The 23,576-nt window shown below is 41.3% G+C and overlaps 2 protein-coding genes across 2 annotated transcripts; one reads left to right on the top strand and one right to left on the bottom strand.

The window, feature by feature from the left end:
* Positions 1 to 10,602: 10,602 nt before the first annotated feature.
* On the bottom strand, positions 10,603 to 15,709 carry LOC307030868 (uncharacterized protein). Its single transcript, XM_079696247.1, has 6 exons — positions 15,659 to 15,709; positions 14,608 to 14,727; positions 14,090 to 14,257; positions 12,553 to 12,822; positions 12,293 to 12,335; positions 10,603 to 11,188 (listed from the first exon to the last, which is right to left on the bottom strand). The coding sequence occupies exons 3-6, from the start codon at positions 14,097 to 14,099 to the stop codon at positions 11,152 to 11,154; spliced, it is 360 nt and encodes a 119-aa protein (XP_079552373.1). The 5' UTR covers positions 14,100 to 14,257; positions 14,608 to 14,727; positions 15,659 to 15,709; the 3' UTR covers positions 10,603 to 11,151.
* A 1,658-nt stretch (positions 15,710 to 17,367) lies between these two features.
* Positions 17,368 to 22,387, top strand: LOC307030862 (CD209 antigen-like protein D). Its single transcript, XM_079696244.1, has 7 exons — positions 17,368 to 18,093; positions 18,540 to 18,675; positions 18,753 to 18,842; positions 18,937 to 19,041; positions 19,803 to 19,927; positions 20,137 to 20,240; positions 20,483 to 22,387. Exons 2-7 carry the CDS (start codon positions 18,606 to 18,608, stop codon positions 20,625 to 20,627), a joined length of 639 nt encoding a protein of 212 aa, XP_079552370.1. The 5' UTR covers positions 17,368 to 18,093; positions 18,540 to 18,605; the 3' UTR covers positions 20,628 to 22,387.
* The last annotated feature ends 1,189 nt before the right edge of the window (positions 22,388 to 23,576 follow it).

The raw sequence follows: 23,576 nt of genomic DNA, 5'->3' as shown, positions 1-23,576 counted from the left end.
GATGGCCCTGAGTAGAGACCCCCTCACCCCATACTCCCGCAGCACCTCCCACAGTGACTCCCTGGGAACCCGGTCATACGCCTTCTCCAAGTCTACAAAACACATGTAGACTGGATGAGCGTACTCCCAGCCCCCTCTAGGATCCTTGCGAGAGTAAAAAGCTGATCCGTCGTTCCACGACCAGGACGGAATCCGCATTGTTCCTCCTCAATCTGAGGTTCGACAATCAGCCTGACCCTCCTTTCGAGTACCTTAGAGTAAACTTTCCCGGGGAGGCTGAGTAGTGTGATGCCTCTGTAATTGGCACACACCCTCTGATCCCCCTTTTTAAAAGGGGGAACCACCACCCCGGTCTGCCACTCCTTCGGTACTGTTTCCGACTTCCACGCAACGTTGATGAGACGTGTCAACCATGACAGTCCCTCAACACCCAGAGCCTTCAGCATTTCTGGGCGGATCTCATCCACCCCCGGGGCTTTGCCACTGTGAAGTTGTTTGACGACCTCAGTGACCTCCCCCCGGGAGATTGGTGTCGATCCCCCGTCATACTCCAGCTCTGCCTCTAACATAGAGGGCGGAGTTGTCGGGTTCAGGAGTTCCTCAAAGTGCTCCTTCCAACGCCCTAACACTCCATCAGTTGAGGTCAACAACGTCCCATCCTTACTGTACACAGCTTGGATGGTTCCCTGCTTCCCCCTCCTGAGGTGTCGGACAGTTTTCCAGAACAACTTTGGTGCTACCCGAAAGTCCTTTTCCATGTCTTCTCCGAACTTCTCCCACACCCGCTGCTTTGCCTCGGCCACGACTGAGGCTGCTGCCCTTCGGGCCTTTCGGTACCTCGCAACTGCCTCGGGAGTCCCCCGGGATAACAAATCCCTGAAGGCCTCCTTCTTCAGTCGGACGGCTTCCCTGACCACCGGTGTCCACCAGGAGGTTCGAGGGTTACCGCCCCTTGAGGCACCTAGGACCTTGAGACCACAGCTCTCCGCCGCGGCTTCGGCAATAGAGGCTTTGAACACCGACCACTCTGGTTCAATGTCCCCAACCTCCACAGGAATGCCCGAAAAGCTCCGCCGGAGGTGTGAGTTGAAGGCCTCCTGAACTTGGGCCTCCTCCAGATGTTCCCAGTTCACCCGAACTACACGTTTGGGCTTACAAGGTCTATCCGGAGGCTTCCCCCGCCACTCGACCCAACTCACCACCAGATGGTGATCAGTTGACAACTCCGCCCCTCTCTTTACCCGAGTGTCCAAAACATACGGCCTCAGGTCCAATGATACGATAACGAAATCGATCATGGACCTTCTGCCTAGGGTGCTCTGGTACCACGTACACTTTTGAGCATCCTTATGTTCGAACATGGTGTTTGTTATGGCCAATCCATGACTAGCACAGAAGTCCAGTAACAAACCACCACTCCGGTTCAGATCAGGGGGGCCGTTCCTCCCAATCACTCCCCTCCAAGTGTCTCCATCATTGCCCGCATGTGTGTTGAAGTCTCCCAGCAAGATTAAAGAGTCCCCTTCAGGAGCCCCATACAGGACTCTTTCCAGGGTCTCCAAGAAGGCCGTATACTCTGAACTGCTGTTGGGTGCGTAAGCACACACAACAGTCAGAGTTTTCCCCCCCCATAACTCGCAGGCGTAGGGAGGCGACCCTCTCGTCCACTGGGGTAAACTCCAACAACGAAGCACCCAACCGGGGACTTGTGAGTATCCCCACACCCGCCCGGTGCCTCACACCTTGAGCAACTCCGGAGAAGAATAGAGTCCAACCCCTATCCAGAAGTAAGGTTCCAGAGCCGACACTGTGCATAGAGGTGAGCCCAACCAGATCCAACTGGTAACGCTCCACCTCCCGCACAAGCTCCGACTCCTTCCCCCCCAGAGAGGTGACGTTCCACGTCCCCAAAGCCAGCTTCTGTCGCCCGGGTCTGGTCCGTCGAGACCCTCTGCCTTCACTGCCACCCTTCTGGCAGCGCACCCGACCCCATCGCTGTTTCCCGTAGGTGGTGGGCCCGCGGGACGGAGAAGCGGAGGTTTTGCCCCCGTTGCCTTTTCGGGCGGTGCCCGGCCGGGCTCCGTGGCAAGCCCGGCCACCAGACGCTCGCCGACGAGTCCTCCTTCTGGGCCTGGCTCCAGAAGGGGACCCCGGGCTTCCTCCGGGCCGGGTATCCTCACTTCTTTGTTGTTCTTTCATGAGGTCTTGTGAACCAATCTTAGTCTGGCCCCTTGCCTGAGACCAAATTGCCATGGGAGAACCTACCAGGAACACAAGGTTCCAGACAACATAGCCCCCAGGTTCATCAGGGCACACAAACCTCTCTACCACGGTAAGGTGCTGGTTCTTTATATTACAATTAATTGATGTAATTTTAGATTGATTGAAGGGTTAAGCAAAAATGACTGTCTCTGCAGCTTCACAAGCCAGAAGAGACGATCCTTTGCATGAGGAAGGCCTTCAGCTAGAACAGGGGTTCTCAACCTTTTTTGGGCCAGCGCCCCCCTGTCCATTATCCAGGTCTCTTACCGCCCCCCATCAAAAAAAGTAGACTTATTTTCTTCCCTGAATATTAATGTTGACTAATATTCTGTGTTATTTCATTTAAAAAGCATGTCACTGAATGCCAAATAATAGATTTGATTTAACTGGGCAGTTGGAATATCATTATCATTAGTTTACCAGAGAGCAGAAAAGCCATGTGAAGGTGAATAAAAATGATATTTATGAGTGTTAAACAAACTCAGACAAGAGCAGAGAATACAAACAGACTGCTACGGAACAGCAGCAATTTCACACATGTCCAGTGCAGAACAAACAGTAGGCTACAAAACTGTACATTAGGCCTACAGAACTAGCAGGTCGGAAAGGTGTTGCATTTCGCCAAATTGCGGGGGGGGGAAGGTTAGTGTGAGCCCTGCGCTTGGTGGTTCTCCGCCAGTTTCTTCACTGCGGGTTGCAGAGAACTTAGTTTCAGTCGCAGTGCACCTTAGGCCGTCAAGTTCAAGCGATTGCGGTACTTGGACTGCATGTGGAGGACCTGGCTGAATCCCTGCTCCACGAGGTATGTGGTTGGGAAAGCCAGAAGAAGCAGCCTCGCTTTCTCCCAGAGAGCCGGGTAACCCTGAGAGTATTTGACCCACATGTTGCCCCAGCCAAAGGTGCGGAAAATAGCCTGGGCCTCATCGTCACTCTGGATTTCGATGAGATGCTCCTGTATTGCTGGCTCGCATTCCGCCACGTCCGCCTGAAAGGGCTGCACCACCCAGGTGGGAACATCGAGGTCCAAAAGATCTCTGAAGCGGATCTTCAAGTCGGCATTCACCATCCTCAGGTGGTCTGTGTAAATGAGGAGGCGCTCATCGGTAAGAGCCTCAGACAACTGCAATGAGTATAACCAGGAAATTGTTATCGGTGCAGAATGTTACCATCCGATTTTAAACTGGTTATTTTATTGCGAATTAGTTTACTAATTGATGTTTCTTTATTCTCATAATACATTCAGAACATAAGTTATTTATACTAACCAGGAACACAAATATAGTGTTGCATAGAGTAGCCTACATTTATTACATGTATTATTTATTATTATCATTATTTAGTAGCCTAGGCTAGATCACCTTGGTCAACAGCGGGAATTGAGCAAACGGCCTCCTGCCTATGCTCTGCTGGTATAGATCCAGCCTGGAGGTGAGACTGTGGATGACCGCCTTGCTCTGGATCAGAGTAACTCCTTTTCCTTGGAGCTTCAGCGTGACTTCATTCATTTTGCCAAAGAAGTCTGCGAGGTACATGATGTCGCAGCGGCTGGATGACACCTGTTCCCCGAGAGCTGCATCCACCTCCTCCAGGAACTCCACGATGCTGTCAAACAGCTCACAAAAAGAGCAAGGCAGTTTCCTTTTGAGAGCCAGCGGACATCAGTGTGGAGAAGAAGACGCTCAAAGGTCTCATCATTTTCCTGACACAGCTGTCGGAACAATCTGTTATTCAGGGCGTGGGCTTTTATTTTGTTTATTGCCTTTACTGCAACATTGAGAGAGTCGTGGAGAGGTGGACTTTTAGATTTGGCCACAAGGTTGTGGCGGTGCAAGACACAGTGGACTGTGAGGACATGCGGGACCTGCTCCTTCAGCAGAGTGGTGAAGCCACGGTACCTGCCAACCATGGAAGGGGCACCGTCAGTAGCACATGCGAGGATGTTGTTGATCGGGATTGACTTCTCCTGTAGATAAGCATCCAGTGCATTAAAAATGGTCTGGCCCTTGGTGTCTGTGACCAGATATTTGGAAAATAAAAATTCCTCAGCCATCTCCTGACTGTTGGAGGTGCTATAGCGGACATAGGCCATCAACAGAACATTGTTGTCAGAAGTGGTTGTCTCATCCAGCTGAAGGCTGAATGGAGTTTCCCGCAGGATGGCACACAGCTGCTCCTCTGTATCGCCCATTTCATCAATCCTGCGTGCTACGGTGTCATTACTGAGTGGGATGGATTTCAGCACCTGTGTGGGATCACGCTCCATCACAGTAGATATGACCTCTTTGATGGCAGGGAGTACCAACTTCTCTCCGATTGTGAATGGCTGCCCACATTTGGCTATCAGCAAGGAGATGTTATATGACGCTATTAGCCCGCTGTCAGTCTGGGTGGTCTTCCTAGCGAAGAGACTGCTGATGGTGCTCCTACCATGTTTCTCTTTGAGGGCCTGGAAGAACCGTCGCTCCTTATCTGCCTTATCCGGGTGGATCTTGGTAAGGTGCTCCTTTAAACGTGAGGGTTTCATTCCCTCATTCGAAAATACATGTTCGCAAAGTAAAAACATTGGGAGTTGTGCATTGGTAGGAGACGGTATGAAGCCATAGCTAAGAAATTCAATAGAGTACTGACTGCATTTTATCTTTTTCGCGGCCATTTTGCTGATGTGATATGATTTTTGTTGTTTTATGATGCTAATATTTAGCGGGGGGGGTAGTGTCACGATATGGCGGCAAACGCTAGAGGGCTAGCTGGTGACATGACGAGACATCGTGCGGGAGCTGACCGGAAGTCGTTGTAATTTTGAACAAACAGAGCTCTGTGTGGAGCAGCCTGGCTAGCCAGCTCTTCAATGTCGTAGCAGACATAGAAACGGGTATTATTTTCATAAACTGACCACTTAGTTCGAATCTGTTAGTGGAATTTGTCATATCAAAACATATCAAAATTTAACAAAGTGACACAGATTATTAACAGTCGCGATCCCAAAATTACTACGACTTCCGGTCCGCTCCCGGCTGCTTTTTGTAGGGTACGTTCGTAAATGCGCTCAGAGCGCTCCGAGCGTCCCCGTTCCACAGTCCAGAGCGCTGCGCTCTGAGCGCTCACAGTTGGGTGCTCTGGCGGAACAGACGGGTTGTCCGAGCGGACTGACCGTTCGTGCATTTACGAACGTACCCGTAATAACACTGCTGACAGCTGACCAATCGCAAGCAGAGTTGTGGTTTCCTATAGCAACAAAAGATGCTGACAGCTGCTTTTTGTACAGGAAAAGACGCTGTGGCCAGCGTTTTTCATGACAAAAATACATTATGCGTGAACGCCCCCCAAGAACACCTCAACGCCCCCCTTTCAAAAATATTGCTTCCAGCGCCCCCCGATGTTCTCTGAACGCCCCCTGGGGGGCGGTACCGCCCCCGTTGAGAACCAGTGAGCTAGAACATCAAGAGTTTGGTAGTCTTGTTGAGTATATTGATTATAACAGCAGTTGACTGGCACTACAGTTTTCCCCAATGTTTCCATTTTTATACTCATCTAGTTAATCATAATAAAGTATTGAGTATTGACTGTTTCATGACAAGTGAATGCATATTTGGTATAAGTATCACTTGCTAATATTGCTTTGGATGCATATGATGATTCATAGCTATTGTTGCTATTGCTATATGTTGCTATTATTAGTCCGCATATGTTTTTCCAACTCAAAAGTGGTTCAGTATACTACCTTAATATCCATCATACCAATTTTAGGTTGGCGGCTTAACAGCTGTTTTATTTTTTAGAAACACATCTCCAAGAGTTAAGGGACACCCTAACTGCACTCCAGGTTCCGGAGGCAACAGACGGAACGGTTTCTGCCTGGGCACAAAGGCAGCTTCTCACAGATGTGAGAATGAAAACTGCTTGGCCAATGCTTTTTAATGCAAAACTCTCAGCTGAGAGAATAGCCATTCAGAGGTGCCACAGATGCTGTGCAGAAGAAGCGGCTATCAGGTGCCTGGACTGTGTTCCACTGGACAAGGAGTTCCTCTGTGCAACCTGTGACATGGAGGCCCACAAGAGGAATATCCTCCATGACAGAGAGGCTGTTTTCAATGGATTTCTGGAGCCCATTCCCCCTACAACTGCTGTGGTGGTGGATGAAAATGGCCAGTCTCAGTTTTGTGAACAAAGTATGTAAAGATTAACATTACATTACAATGTCCCATTATAGTGTAGTTCCCATAATTAAGTGTGAATGGGAAGTGTACATAGCTGATTGAAAAAAGTATGATTGGTTTTGACTAGGGCTCCAAGATATGTGGAAATGATGCAACATTTTATTGAATATCTTGATAATCTGGAGAATTAAGGAAAAACTGTAAATACACCCTTCCTAACTTATTTTCTATATTGCCTCGGAAATCCTGTCCATCCTGCTCTGCAGAATGGACTCCTGAGGTTAAAGACCTGCTTTTGTATCGGTACTGGCCAGCTAGCACCAGCTGCCAGACGCTTTACAAATATGATGTGTTCACCTCATTCGAGCACATGAAGGTGAACAGCACCAGCCATGTCCAGGCAGGCATTTCTGAAAATGTTGGAGCACAGATCTGTTCAAGCTGGATGGGTAAATCTGCCTGAATCACATGGAAACATACAAAAAACAATATCATATTACTGTATACCATATCATTAATTGTTGGCATTGCTTTCAAAACAATTACTAATCCACTTTTTTAAAATCATTATACAGACAGGTAGTATCTGTGCTGATACATTTCAGCGAAGCTTCTTCAAGTTTTGCTTCTGTCAGTACAAACAAGAGGATATGTGCCAGGTCCATCACTTTGTTTGTCCAGCATGTTCTCCAGACATGTTGGCTGTCTGCTGTGATGGAAACCGCAATTATCGCTTTTCCAAGTCAAAAGGATATGTATAGGTATTAATGAAAATGATAAAGAACACACTTGAGTTCTTGGTTCTTTAGTCTGGTCTCATTATTTCAGTTTTAATAGCAATCCAAGTCTAAGTCTTTGTAAGAATTGGAAGCATTAAACACTTTTGATTGTGGAGCGGAATTGATCCATCATTTGTAGCATCCAAGTGATATTTGTTGTTATAGCCCCCTAGATGACAGAGATGAGTGCTTAAGCCAGGCCTTGCTGTGTCACTTTATTATTAACAACTAGATTTTATTCTGATTAATCAGACATGGTTTCTCTTACGAGGACTGAACCACTTCCATGGAGAAATATACGCTTACCCAATGTTTCTCCAAAAAGAGATGTCCAAGAAGGCAAATGTTGACTCCTTCTGTATGGATGTAACATGGAGGTAATCCTCACTGTCATAATGCACATCCACAACAATGTTTAAAATGGCCTATGCCTCAGCAGTCATTTTAGATGATATTGATATTGTTGTCATGTCAATTAAAAGTTTATCTTTGTAACACTCAATCACAAAAATGAAGCCCTCTGTACCGCGAATGTCAACGGGGGGGGGGTGCTAGTGGAGTATGAAGCCCTCTGTATCGCGAATGTCAACGGGTGCTAGTGGAGTGCACGCGTCTCCAACAAGCCTAGTTTGTTTACAAAATTGCGGCGCAACTTGGTGGGCGGTACCCTGGAAAGAAATCTGCGTGAGAAATACAAGGTGTGGCGTGTGAGTGGAGTGAAATGCGTGTGTCTCACGCCAAATGCGTGAGACTTGGGAGCTCTGCATAATTCTTTATTAGTAACGTGCATAATGCAGGGTAAATACCAGCACATTCTCACTCCCAACTTGTACTTCTAATTTTGTATTATTTTCTAAACCACACAGTGTTATTTACTCAACAATAACACACAATTATTATTGTGTTTATTTATTTGTTTGATTGTATAATGTTGGACTTTTGGATTCCGTCAGGACCGAGGGTCGGAAAAGCTCATAGTAGTTGCTTTAGAGAATTTTACACCCGGAAGTAAGTATTCTCTCTTCTTTGCTTGACAAACCCATCCATTGACAAACCCCGTGATAGTCCTCAAGCTCTGTGATTGGATGTTGGAGTGGCAGTGCGCCGAGCGTCCAACATCACTTTGAAATGGAATTGAACCACGGCACATGGTCCAAAACTGGAGTCGGCCGGGTCCACCCCCTCCCCCATCCCGTCACCAGAACTACACATGCTGGCTATTGTGTGTTTCGCACATAGGTTTCCATGTTCTATGTTTTATATATACAGTTTATGGTTCTATGGCACGTCTCTACTGGGAATTGTAGTTTTAAAAGACGTTTTCTTATTTCCCATAATAATAAGTTGCCAGTATTAAACTGTGTACACCCCTAGAGGTTTAGGGGATACGAAACACAGTGGTGTTATCACATTTAAAACATATAATTAATAAATGGGTGAAAATTGCTTGTGCCCATAATGGGCAGCATTAATATACCCACATGACAGCTAAGGTCAGAAGAGCTTTATTTAACAGCTGGTCTTATGTCTCTGACCCCTCCAGTTGTCCATTGATAAGCCTTGAAACAACTTGTCAAGGTTCGGAGGCAAATTTTGCAAATATGGCAGTAGCCATCGATCATCTTAAGATAAGATATACTTTATTGATCCAAAGCGGGACCATTTTTTCGTTACAGCAGCATGTGTAACAGTTGGAAATATGCAGTGGTGTTTATTTGGAAATCATTTAGTATAATCACACAAATTCTAGGTTTTATATTTAATAATTCTCTGTTCCTCATTTATTGGATGTTCAATACCTGACAAGGTCAGAGATGAAAAAGGTCAGAGATTAAAAACTTGGGTCGCAGGTTCCTCAACAGTGCATTACAAGACATCTATCGATATGTATGTACCTCCACCATTAAACTGTCATATTCTGCACATTTCTTATACTATCTAGATACATCTTATAAGAGTATAATACATATGTATAATATCAGTTAAAATAAGTGCTTCAACTTAGTTAACATTGCAGGAAAGTTGATTGTCAAGTTCCAAAACAAACTATGCAATATATTAGACGTTAAGTACTTTGTCAGACTTAATATTTGTCTGTAGATAGATACCCCCAAAGCTTTTTTCTTATTTAAAAGAAGACCTTAACTTAAAGTATTCTTTAATGTTTAAATGAAGCCTATTTAATTTGTCTGTTTTGCACATCCTCCTATTAATATCTTTGGACGTCCTGCACTAAACTGTTTTATTGTGGAGATCACAACAGTATCTTCTTAATATTTTCATCTATATTTCTATGATTGACCTTCTACTTTCCCCCTATGTATGTACTCTTAATATTTTTATGTTTCATCTAATATAACATAATTCAACAAAAAATTCAATAACGTGCTTTAACCACTAGGCGGTACGGGTTAAAAAAAACTCAACTTTAAAGTGTTAACAAGACAAATTATAGTGCTGTTTCCAGTTTAGTTTATGATGGATGTATTTTGTTATCGACACATATATTGTTTTGATATTTGTGACGCCAATCTTCGGAAAAAGTGTGTTTGGTATCTGAAATAAATTAGGGTTATGCAGGTAGCTGAGAGTGGACCGGCTCCGTTTCCACGGCAACGGTGGCTGAGGATCATGGGTAATCTAGCCTTCCGCTGTCCAAAAAGACCACAAAAAAACGAGTAAAAAACCTTTGAAGCCCCTGTACTGGTATTTAGAAGTTATCTACTGGCACTTCAGCATAGCTTAGTTAACTGGGGAAAGAATAATAACACTAAATTCCTCCCATCAAGAGCTCCCCATCAAACACCGCATTGACTTTAAAATATTACTTTTCATTTTCAAAGCCCTCAACAACCTTGCCCCCACCCGTCGCCTCAGATGTTAGCTGAAGCTAACCTACTGCCGCTCATAAGGACAAAGCTCCGGACCTGGGGTGACAGGGCCTTCGCAGCAGCCCCCACTCCCTCTCCAGCCACGTCAGATCCGCCAATACTCTCACATCATTCAAACAATCTCTCAAAACTCACCTTTTCACTCTTGCCTTCAACTCCTAATCAACTAACCCCTTTCCCTTATTCCACCTAGCTTAGCACTTTCTACTTTTGTTATTTTTGTTTTACTTGCTTGTAAGCGCTTTGAGGACCAGGAGAAGCGCTTTATAAATGTAATGTATTATTAAATTAGAATAGCCTACAAACAGTGTATTCTCAAAGGATTGAAGCATTGGCTACTTATTTCTTGATGTTTTGTGCATTAAGCATTCTGTTATTAACGTTTTCAATAATGTAATATCATCTCAAGGACCCCTTGTGTGCTGCTCCTGTGTATTTCAATCAGGAGAGACTTCATTTTGTTTAAAGAACATTTATTGACACATGCCATAAAATAAATGTTAAGTCTTTGGCGATTAGACCCCGATCCTGAAATGGTATATCTAAAGGGGGAAATGGAGCCGTGAGCATATAGGGATGATGCTGAAGATCTGGATTTGATGAGGTCTTTGGATTAGCTCTCCTGGCAGTGGATGTGATGAGAGGAGGTGGATGGGGTGGAGGCGGGCGGCAGCATGACAACCTGAAATAACAGCTGACTGCCATTTTAAAGTTTGGCTGCAGCACGGTGATTGGCTGCTGGAGAATGAGGTGAAATGTAATATGTTAAAGACAACGCCTGTGATGAGCTGATTATATGCAGCTGCGGAGTGAATGTATATATATATATATATATATATACCCAGTCTTCCTGAAAAAACTTGCGCTGAGCTTCATTTTACATCAATATGCAATTCACCTGTGAAATTAATTGCCAGTGGCCATAAAACAATGCAACAATCCTTCAATTCAAAAAAATGTTAAGTCTGTTGCAGTTGTTAAACTGTTGCACTTTATTAATTCCATACAAACACCAAAACATTTATTGTTTTGTTTGGCAATGGGGTTTGCATGGGGTGGGAATCAGGCTGCTTGCCAGGATGGAGGCCAGGACATACCACTGAGAAAAAAATAAAAATAAAGGGAGGGTGAAGAAGAATTAGTGAGCAGTAATACACATTCAATTGATTTTCATTAGGCTACTTTAAAATGTTTATACTGTTTTAGAAACGTTTGAAGACAAGTGCAGTGTTGTATGAAGTATTTGATATTCCACTGTATGGATGCAGCGATTAACCAATGTCACTTTTAACAGTTCAGCTACACTGAGTGTTTTTGTTCTCACTCTCTAAACAACTACATTATGGTACGTTAAGGTTCCTTACAGCAACTGTTGCTCATTGAAAAATATGGAAAATGGGTTAATCGTGTTAACAAAGGTAAATAGGCACAGCAGCTGAAAATGCCAAAATGTTGTGGAAAAATCCTATAAAACCTCTAATTATAAGAACACATTCATCCATCCTTAGTGTCATCATTGTAAAACCCAAAGGTGATGTTTCCTCAGAATATTATCATAGCATCAAAATGTAAAATCATTGCATCCCTAGAGCCTTACAGCACAACATTTCAAGTGAATAATAACTCCTCCAACAGGCACATTGTATTCCAAGATAAGGGATCAAATAGCATTTGATAGATAACAAACAGTCTATAGATCCCCTTGGGGAAATGATATCATGATGCGTTTGTTACGTTACAATTTGATCTGCCCAATAATAGGGTACTGATATATTACCCTTTGTTTTAGTTTACGGTTTCAACACTTGATTGTCACTGTTGTTAATTTGCACTATCTGTAGATGAATGTCTAATCATAATTCTTTGTCCTAGTTCCTTTACATTTCTGTTGTTGTTTGGTGATTATTTACTAATACTTTAGTAAGTGTGGACTTAACGCCAGAGTATCTAACGTGAACCTGGTGTCTCTGTGGTGTAATCAAATATTGACACAGCTTTAACTAAATAAACTACCTAGTTTCAATGTATCGTTTAGTGTGGACTTTGCACATTTAAAATAACTTGTGTACAGCTGGTGCTACAGACAGCAGAATTTTTTGCATTTTTCTTTAACAAATGCCACCTAAGATAATGTCGTGCCAACAATTACCACAAATGTTAACAGCACACATAGATGTAATTGTACAAAAGAAAATCAACATACCAAATGGTGCAGGGCTCCCAGTCATAAAGGTGCTCCGTCCCCCCTGTGGCAGGCAGACAAAGACATTGTACATCTGTATGCTCTTTGAACTTTGTACTTTCACAAGTACAGTACTTATGATATATGTATTGTTCAAATAGTTTGCATATATTTATAAATATATTTGTGAAAAAAGACATCTGACCGACTAGAGGGATTTACAGGATGTTTACACAAATAGCTTAATATTGTGAATTGGACAACAGCATTCCTTCACACACCAGCCTGGTGTGGTGGTGGGTGGGTGCTGGGAGCCTGGTTTGGTGGTGGGTGGGTGCTTGGAGCCTGGTGTGGTGGTGGGTGGGTGCTTGGAGCCTGGTGTGGTGGTGGATCTGCTGTTTCCTGTGGTTGCTGTCTATGGGTGATGGGAGATGGATCACACGGCACCAAATTTAAGATGTAGCTTCCATCGGGCAGTTGGTTGGGTGGGTCTTGGGGTGGTGTTGGTGTGTCAGGGTTCTCCTCTTGGTCTGGGTTGAGTCTTGTCCAACCTACAAAGGGTTTGTAGTACAAATCTGTTTAAAAGCCCACATATTTATTTATTATGTATAATACCATAATGTTGCATTGGTTAGTTATCTGTTCATATAAAATATATTTATACATATCCACATCTGTTTATACAACCTTTTCATTCATTCCTCCCCATATTAGTATTTCATTTTACTTTCTGTCTTATCTTATTCTATTTTATAAGTATATATTTGACTTATTCCTGCATGTTAGTTTTGCACCTACATTGTTGGACGAGTTTCTTCTTGCACTATTTAATTTCTTCTTGTACTGTTTGTATGCTGCATTGTTGGAGGAGCCTGGGAGTTAAGATTGTCATTTCCAACAACTACGCTGTAGCGGTACATATGACAATAACACCTTTGAACATTGAATGTTTGAAAACAGGAACATGGAATACACCCACATACATTATAAAATATGAAATTAGGCCAATGTGCAAAACATGCAAACAAAGGCAACCCTAATCAAGCTAAACTGTAAAAAAAAGATTGATTGAGTATGATGTCACCCACAGGTATCTGCTTGGCATCAGGGCAGAGGAGCCAGAGAAGCTGAGGGTTGTTCACAGAGCCACTGCTCAGCGCAATTTATTTGAAGAAGAAACACTTTTTTTTTCTGACTGTGTGACTGTGACTCTGATTGTGGTGGAGGATGTCCCAGAACACTTGTCCCCTCTTAATTCTTACATGCAGGGGGTCCTAGCAGTGCCAGTGGTCCACCATGCAGCATTACGAGTATCATACAGTAATTAAATGTTTACAGCAATCAAACTGATCGCTTCAATATTTGCAAAAGTCAATGGTATCCCCCACACTGGGTTATCATTGGAAAATGGAAGTTTGATAAGTGAACAAAATGTATTTATTTAAGTTTTGGATGCAATATAATTAGGACTCATAGGCTTTATTATATGTATAATGATGCTTATAACATGTATTTCTACAATCTGGCTTCAATTCACCACCTCACCATCTGCATAGACAATTTCCTCTGTCATCATAATCTTCTGTCAATTAAAAAAATTATATCGATTACAACTTTTGCATGGGAAGTGGCATACACCTCTTTCAAGCCCTGTTTTGTGCATACATAACAGTTATAAATGAGACCCCAGCTCTTTAAAATGACTCTCTTTGTTGCTTTGAAATAAACAGGACAAATCAACACCACACATTGTATAACAGATAGTCAATATATGCATGAGTGACTCGTGCAGATGGTTATTAAATAAATGCAACTCACCTGCAACCATCAGCTTGTAAATGGCCTCCACATTGTCGAAGCATGTCTTGGGTGATTGGCTAAGCTGGGCATCAAAACCTTCCTTTTAGATGTCCGTGGCACCCTCTTGGTAGGGGGATACGCCAGCAGCAGCAGGGGCTTCAAGCCAAGGGCATGCAACTTCTCCAGCTAGGAAAATAATTGTTGAGAGGTAGAAAGATCAATTAGATAAATACACAAAACTGTTGTTTACATTTGAATTTATCCTAATATCCTGGCATCATAATAAAAACAATGATTTGTTCAGAATTTTTTGTTGGATACATTTGGGATTTTTAACTTATGAGACACTTCCTAAACTTCCTACACATAATAGTTAATTCTGTTTGAAAATCATTAATCATGAATTATATTCTCATTAATGATACAATTAATACTGTGGATGTGAAGCAATACCAGTTCATTTATAATCCTCTGTCAAAGTAATAAAACTACTTTTCACACTTTTGGTGAATGAGATAATTCTGCAAACTACATACCAGAAGGGCGGCGTCATCAAGAATGTGGGACTTGATTCTGTTTTTAGCCATGGATGACAACCACTGCTTCTGCTGGCTTTGGAATCTGTCCATTTTCTTTTTGAGTCTCACATTGTTTGGCTGTGGATGTTCACATAGTGGGCAGATTTTATTTCCACAGTAAATATTTTCTCTGCAGTTTGGGCAGGTCTTTTTTTGTGACCCTCCAGCCATTTGTAGGACTGAGAGAGTGATTACAAGAGAAAGTGAGAGAGTGATTGAAAGAGAAAGTGAGAGAGAGTGATAGAAAGAGAGACAGTGAGACAGAGAGTGGCTCTTAAAAGTGCCATTTGTTTTATATGTGTGTGTGTGTGTGTGTGTGTGTGTGTGTGTGTGTGTGTGTGTGTGTGTGTGTGTGTGTGTGGATATGTGTATCCACACACACACAAAGCAGTAAACCTAGGGGAAACACTGCATATTGTTATATTATGCACATATTTTTTACATACTTGTTTTTCTTATATCTTCTACTATATATTCTAATTCTACAACGTAACAATCCCAATTTCCCCCGGAGATCAATTAAGTATTTCTGATTCAGAGTGGGACATTGGGTGGTCCCCACTGGCCAGTCAAATCCTCTGGAAAAACTTCAGTTCCACATTTTTGTTCCACTCCATCGCCGATGCCTTTTAGCCACTATTAAAACTCTGTGTTGAACACTGTCTTTACAAAACATGTGCAAATACATGCATTTAAACATATCTTTCTAGCAGGCACCTCCACTATCCAACTGTGCCGGGGACAGCTAATGTCATGTAGCTGTATAAACTAGAAATGCTATCCAGCTAAAAACTTTGACCGGAAGGCCGGAGGCCGCTAGTAGCTGGTAGCTGGACGTGGCCGCTACAGTAGGTTGCACGTAGCCTATTGTAAAAGCTAAACACACTACAAAACTCAACCTAATATCCAGGAATTAAAAGCTATAGAGACTGTGCTACAGTGGAATAAATAAAAGCAATATTATTTCGTGTTTTAAAGAAATAAACTCCCCTTGATTTTCGATACTTACTGTCGTCCGTTGTCAGATGAAATTAATGAAAGTGAGGTGATTGTGTAACGTGGCTACGTCACGTTGCCGTCAAGCGCGACGTAACGTTGCCGTGGTAACGACGGAATCTTCTTCTGGTTTATTGTTGTTATAATAAAAATCATTATTATTACTACAAAAAGCATTTAAAATACAATCAGTAGCCATCGTCATTCCGATGTGGGGGGAGTGGTTTTCACCATCATCATCATCATTATATATTTTTTAAATGACTAATATTGGCCTACAATACCCCTTTATTGATCAAATACGAATATAATTGTCTTTTAAATAACGTAAACTAAAGGGAACAATCTATTTGACACAGCTGAAGTTCTGGCCTTCCTTAAAAAATAACTAATTTAATAAAAATCACAGTTGTAATGACAATGCACTGTTTTTTGAGAACACACATTTGGTAAATAATGCACCATAATACATTCTGACGAAAAATAAAAATTATTAATACAAATACAACAAAACAAGCCTCCCGTGAGTTACTACAAGCTATAAAGTAGATTTTACGTTTTATAGAATAAAAAGCTCACTGCAGGACGTTGTAGAAATGCGTGTGTGCACCACGACAAAGGAGCCTCATTCACTTTACATTGGCGTTGTTTGCGTGGTGCCGACACGTAAATGTAACAAATGTCGTGACTCCACCACGCAATGCAGTGTTAAGGAGTCGTGGTGGAGTCACGCATTCTGGTGAGATCAAATAAAAGCAATAATTGTGGCTTGCTATTGAGTAAGAACATGTTTTCATGAACCACACAGCTTCCAGTCTTCGTATAACACGTAATGCCGTGAGACTACCAATAGAAATACATTGCTTTTAAAATCGTGCTGTGCAACACGAAAAAAAGGGGGAAATCGTGTTGGTGAACACGAATCAATAGATTAAAAATCGTGTTGGTGAACACAAAATGCCATGAGACTGGGTTGTTAATGTAGCTGAACCGTGTATTACAATGCCGTTATGTGATGACTTTCAACGAGAAAAGCAAGCACACTCCGAATAAAGTCTTATTTTATAAAAAAAAAAAAATCGGATTTCACATCACATAAACACCATTTCCCAACGTGCATTACGGCTAAACCATCGAATCACCGAGCTGAGGACCTTGCCAACGTCTGTTTACGGTATTTTTTATGATGGATGTATTTTGTTATACACATTCCTTCACATTTACATTTTCATTTACATTAAAGTATTTCGTGAGGCCTTCTAAAATGTTTTTAAATAGAACTACGGTTCTAGTTGAAGAGTTTGTAAATTAGCATTAACCGAAGCTGTTGCCTGGCAACGCAATCGCATAACTTCACGTCCGTTAATTCCACATCCACACAAATGGATTAACATCGATTTAATACATTGATGTAGGCAGCCTTTGTTTCTGCTAAAACAGGTGTCGACCAGCTGGGGCAACAAGAAAATCGGCAAAAATCGAGTTTGACAATTAAATAATAAATCATTATTATATTAATATTGACTATAACAACCGACCGTCGGGGTAGCATTTGCTTGGCATTTCCGGGTATATCTCCACTGGTTGGTGTTAACAATACCGTGTAACTTTCACATTTGAAGGGACGAAATCGTGAAATCTTCACGTCTCCCAGCATGGTAAATCGTCACATGTTCACGTCTTGCCGTGGTTGTATTTATCTTTGAATAATGAACGCAATAAATCATACCCTCGTGGGGGCGCGCTCACTTGATTGGCTTACAATGGGGAGGCTGTGGCACAGTGGACTAGTGCGTTGGTGTTTGGATCAGGGGTACACAGGTTCAAAAACCACTGCACTCAGCATGTCGTTGTGTCCCTGGGCAAGATCACTTCACCCCAAATTGCTCCTGTGGGGATTGTCCACAGTATTGAGTATGTAAGTCGCTTTGGATAAAAGAGTCTAACAAGTGTGACATGTAATGTAATGGAGGAGACATCTGATCGGCTATAGAACAAAGTAAAGTATACACATCGGGTCACCGTCAGGGGAGTCTCAAAAAACCCACACACGAATGCACAGCGATCCATGCTCAGAAAGCAGGTTGTGTGTGCAGGTGCAGCGGTTTTAAACGGAAAACAAATATGTGTGAATCAAAAACACATATGTAAAACTTTTTTCTATGTAAAACTTTTATTTACATGTACTGTATATGAGGAAACGGAACACATGCGACACAACTCTCTGAACAACACAACCATCTGATGCGTGTGTTGGTAGCTTGGCACGCTACTTCCCTGGAACCGTTGCTGCTTCCAGTGTTTCCTCCTGAAGTCTGTGATCACTACCCAGTCACCGGGCTTGAAGTGGTGTTGTGGCGCATCAGCTGGCATCGGCAGTACGGCTTTCCCCTGAGAGTGGATAGCTGAGAGGGAGACTGAAAGACTTATACAGTAGTTCAACAAAAGGTAACTTCAATTGTCTCAACTTTCAGAAACTAACATTACATTAACAGAATAATATTCTTTAAATCTGTGCCAGTTCGTCTTGTGCCTTGTGCCATCAAGAGAGCCAACAAAACTATTTGTAGCTGCTTTCACAATGATGACATGCTATTCTCTTTTTATTAACCAGTAAAATAGATCTTTACAGGATCAGAATATTTTGAATATTATTAATCCTAATGGCTTTGTAAGATTATATGTCTCTATTTAACACAATGGACATGATTATCACACTTGTTTCAGTCTTACATCTGTATTGTCACTGTGCTTTTTAATATTGTCATATCAATAAAGTTAGCATTTCGTGATCTTCTTCTTTTTTTTTTTATATATATATATAAAATGATGTGTGACTTCCTCAAAAAGATAAAGCATTTAGAAATGTAAACCAGCAACCACACTTTCCACAGTCACATACTTCAGGATACTTGCTGCAGAGCTGACCTTCTAGGAAATATTTGGCAGTCCCATGAGCAATGGAGAAAATCTATGACAATGCTGTTGATGTCCAAACCCTAAGCTCAAGATCATCAACAATACAAGAAGGTAAGAGTGTCAGTCAGAGTGAGCTGTGGATTTTGGATTTACTGTATTACTCCCTGCCTGGTCTTCTCTGTGTTCAGGTCCCAGGAGACTTCTCAGAGCGTCTGTTCTCGGTCTGGGGCTGCTGAGTGTTTTCCTGCTGGCTGGACTCATCGGCCTCGCTGTCCACTGTGAGTCTTTCTTTTAATACATTTAATAATGTCATTTATTAACGTGTGATTTTAAGGAGCAATATTGAAGAAGAAACATCCATTTTCATTTCAGACCATAATTCACTAGTTGTTAGAGATCAGCTGATCAACCAGCTGAAGGCCAACCTCACTGAAAAGACCAGAGAGGTGGACAGGCTCCTGAGTTTGATGGACAAGGGTGAGTGCTTCATGTGGGGGTTTGCATAGGGCTCAGTATGTGTATGTAAGATATCAATTATCATGACATTTTTTACAACATACCTCGATATTGATAGTCTAAGGCTGACTATTGATCCTTTCATAGAATAGTTACACAATGACACTTTGTATTAATGATCATCAAGAATTTGTTTTTGAATGACTTAGTTGTGAGTGATTTAATTTATAGTTTCTTTTATTTTTCTTCACCCACCATATTTACATTTCTCTGTAAACTATGCTTATGGCCGTTTTCCTTGTCTAAATAACTTTTAATATAAGCAATAGGAATAAGAACTTGTATTTAGTTTGTTGCAGGTATTTAGAGCCTTATAATATTAATAATAATAATAATAATAATAATAATAATAATAATAATAATAATAATAATAAAGGATAACAAGGTTTCAAACCAATTTAGAACTGTTGCCGAAAGTCAGACCCAGTTTTCCAGATGTTGCCGCTGTCTGTGTTTAAGTGGATGCCATTGAAGACTTTAACAAGATCAGTCTCAGTGCTGTGGTTCCTGACTAGATCACATTTAAACAGTTATTTAAATCCCCAAAAAAGAGAAGTAGTTGTTCTGCAATGATATTTGTGATCTCTTTTGATCGCTCTAAAAATGCTTAATAAATATGTTTTTTCATTATTATTACAAAAATGACATATAATGCACTCAAGAGTTCCATATTCCAGCAGTTAAAGCAGTAAATCAACAAGATCTTAAAACTTGTCCTGCAGGATGGAGGAAGTTTGGTAGTTCCTGTTATCTCCTCTCTACTGAGAAAGCTTCCTGGGAACAAAGCAGAGACAGCTGCAAAGCCGGAGGAGCAGATCTGGTGATCGTAGACAGTGAGGAAGAACTGGTAATGTGTGCTGCTTGTGATTGTATAACTCCTGCTTTTATCAATCAATAATGTTTTTATTGTACATATACTAGCAAATGTGTCTATCAGCTATAATGATTACTTCACAACAATGGTGTTAATTACATATTTCTGAGCTAGTAAAAAGGGAAAAGTTATCTGAATGTTGATTTCCATCCCAGTAAACTGCATTTTTAATATGTGAACAGGAATTCATCACTACAATGATCAAGGAAGACACTTGGATTGGTTTGAGTGACAGAGAAAAGGAGGGGACCTGGAAACGGGTGGATGGATCTCCACTGAATCTGATGTAAGGCTTTCCTTTGGTTTAAATACAGACGCTGGTTTATGTTGTGACCTTTCTAAATGTTTCACATGTTTCTCTAATGGGAGTTAACAGAACACACAGGATGCATTTATACGTAGGGTGTCTGCCCCTTTCACCAGAGACTCATTTGGGTTTTAAGAAAAGAACATGGCTGTGTTACTTATAGTTATTTGTATTTGATGTCCATCTTTTAGTTCATCTTGTTTTCCTGTACTACCTGTTAGGTTTTGGAGCCCAGGACAGCCTGATAATGGAGGAGGGTATCCAGGCGAAGAGGACTGTGTAGAAATACGTATTGAATACACCAAAAGGTGGAACGACCGGTCCTGTGAGATTGATATGTATTGGATCTGTGAGAAAGAAGCTTAACATTGGTGTCTGTTTGGATACTAAACATGCAATCATGCTTTCACAATTGAGTTTAAATCGAGTTATTTAAAACTATACACAATGTCTGATTTCATGAATAAGAATGACTTTGCTCGAATTGATAAATCACATTTTTTTAGTGTTTTTTTGTTGTTGATTACAATCAGTTATAAATAAATAGTCATTTAATTTGTTTTGGCCAACTTTTGTTTGCCTCAATTAAATTAGTATTTGTATTAATCCTTTTACATATCAACAAAAACAGCTTATTAAAAACATCTGCTGATAAGCCCACAGTTCCTGAAAGTTATAATATTGAAGGTGCCTTATCAAGCAGAATATGATAAAAAATAAGAAACTGTCAAACATTATTGAATAATTCAGACACATACAACAATACTCTAGTCTCAGCATTGGTCTAACTTGTTCAAATATGTAAAATAGCCTGTGTGTTTATACAGTATGTTTCCTAACAATGACCTCTTGTGGCCATGTGAGTACAAATCTATTGAAGGTATTTAACATTCATAGGTACCATCCACTTTGAACATACTGTAAGAACTAGTGCTGTCAATTAATACAAAGATGTATGTATGTTTATCACAATAATAATCTGGGACTTTAACTGCAGGATTAGCTCATGTTTCATTTAAAAAGTAAACTGCCTTTTATTTGAAGTTACTGGAATGACAGTACTTTAGTAAATGGGCAAATTAGATTTAGCTAGATCAGGAAATTGAACTTTCTTTGAGCATGCATACAAAGATAAAAACCGTATGAATATATTGTGGGTGTATAACATGTTCTCTGACAAGATAAAGCTCTTCCACTTCAACAAATTGCTGTTATCAGATAAAAAGCAGCTTTACCACTTCATCTTTTTTTCTCAAAGTGAACAACTCCTCCCTGAAAGTTGTCTTTGAAAGGATGTGAACTTGTTATGTTTATGATCAGCGGCAGACAGAGTACTTCAGAGGAAAGACATTTGTGTTTATGAGCATTTAAAATTAAGATCCCTGCTTTCACAGCAATGTCATGCTATTCTCTTTTTATCAACCAGTAAAAAGGATCTATACAGGATCAATACATTTAGAATATTAATCAATTAATGCAAATATTGGTTTGAGTGACAGTGAAGAGGAAGCAACCTGGAAATGGGTGGATGGATCTCCACTGAATCTGACGTAAGGCTTTACTTTGGTTTAAACACAGACACTGGTTTATGTTGTGACTTTTCTAACTTAATTTACACTGTGAGGGCATAAAGTCACATGTTTCTGTAATGGGAGTCAACACAACACACAGGATACATTTAAAGTAAAGGTTCAAATTTGATATAACTAGATGAGGCAATGGCAACTTTTGTTTGACATGCATACCAAGATAAACACCTCAAAATAAATACTGTGGGTGTACTGAATGTGATTTGACAAGATAAAGCTCTTGCAATTCAACCAATTGGTGTTATCAGATAAAAAAGTGACTCTACCACCTCCTATGTTGTTATTCAACGTGAATAACTCTAAACGTTGTATGTTTATGATCAGCAGCAGACAGAATGCTTCAGAGGAAAGAAATTAAAAAGGGAAAAACAACCAAATGATGTCTGGTATTTGGCTTCATCAAGTGTCAATTGTTTTTTGTTAAGGAGGTCATTTATAGTTTATTTGTGTATTTATGTAATCATGAACCAATGTAAGTATTTTTGAAATGTTGTTGAAATCCAGATGTTACATTTATCTACCTGTTACAACAAATAAAAACTATCAAAAATAGTGAATCAAGAACTGCCAATATCATTTACCTTTATGGTTAAGTTTATGTATTTAGCAGAATAGATTTCATTGCCAGTCAGTCTTAAACTGTCTCTAATTGTTTTAACTCTCAGCAAAAGACTCTTACAGGTATCCACCTAAACATTCGGGAAGGGGAAGTGAGAGTTGTTAGAGGGGCTTCAATGCGGCTATAGTTGCAAATAAGCCTTCTGTAAAAGTTAGCAAAACCAGGAACTTTTGTAGTTGCTTACAGCTTTCCAAACTGGGCCTGTCATGGACTGCTTTCACCTTGGCCGGGTCCATTCTTACTTGTCCTTTGGCCATGATGTAGCTGAGAGAAGAGACTGTAGAAGCATGAAACTCACCACTCTGCTTTAACGAACATGCGATTCTCCAAAACAGGTGTGCTTCACATGCTCCTTTTGTTTATTTCAAAAACAAATCTGAATGTCATCAAGGTATATGAAAAAAATATGGTTAAGCATGTGCCCAAGGACAACATTTACCAGGTTTTGGAATATAGCAGGGGCATGTGTGAGTCCAAAAGCCATCACCAGGTATTCCAGATGGCCCAGAGGGGTGTTGAAAGCCGTCTTCCACTCGTCTTCTTTACAGATCCGGACTGGGTGGTTTGCATTTCGTAGATCAGGTTTCGTGAAAATGGTGGAATAGGGAGTGAAAGGCAAAGTTCATTAGAGACAAGGGATACTGTCACCGATCAACCATAACATCATGACCACTGACAGGTGAAGTGTGGCGGGGGGGACCCTGGAAATGACCTTTCTTATTAGGGGATCGCCCCCTGTTAATGGTGGTGGAGATCTGCAGTGGGTGAAGAGGACTTTGCAATTCTTGTAAATGGAAGGTCAACCAGAAAAAACTGGAATGATCTGCAGTGTAATACCTTTCTGCAATGGATCTGTGAAAAAAAGGCTTAGTTTGTGTGTATGGCTGTGGGGTAGTGGGTTTGTCTTCAAATGGGAAGGTTGTGGGTTCAACCCCTGCTCCTGCCGTCAACATGTCGCTGTATCCCACTTAACCCCAAATTGCTCCCATGGCCAATGTGCGAATGTTAGCTTCCTTGAGCAGGGGGCTCTTTGTTTGGCTGACCCTGCCTATGAATAAGACTGCTTTATATAAAATGCTATTAATTTACCAATATGTGTTAATACTT

The sequence above is a fragment of the Notothenia rossii genome, assembly GCF_949606895.1.
Source record: "Notothenia rossii genome assembly, contig: SUPER_2_unloc_1, whole genome shotgun sequence".
NCBI lineage: Eukaryota > Metazoa > Chordata > Actinopteri > Perciformes > Nototheniidae > Notothenia > Notothenia rossii.
Note: the sequence above shows the minus strand (reverse complement) of the source record. Positions and strands in the feature narration are given on the sequence as shown.

Bases quoted from the DNA above. Each gene is read 5' to 3' on its own strand.
- LOC307030868 (XM_079696247.1), bottom strand. The intron at 12,336-12,552 runs GTGTGTGAAGGA...TGCCTGCCACAG, and splicing joins CCCACCACCACACCAGGCTG to GGGGGACGGAGCACCTTTAT. The intron at 11,189-12,292 runs GTATGTTGATTT...TTTTTTTCTCAG, and splicing joins TGGGAGCCCTGCACCATTTG to TGGTATGTCCTGGCCTCCAT.
- LOC307030862 (XM_079696244.1), top strand. From the start codon at position 18,606: ATGGAGAAAATCTATGACAATGCTGTTGATGTCCAAACCCTAAGCTCA. The intron at 18,843-18,936 runs GTGAGTCTTTCT...TTTTCATTTCAG, and splicing joins CATCGGCCTCGCTGTCCACT to ACCATAATTCACTAGTTGTT. The intron at 19,928-20,136 runs GTAATGTGTGCT...ATATGTGAACAG, and splicing joins TAGACAGTGAGGAAGAACTG to GAATTCATCACTACAATGAT.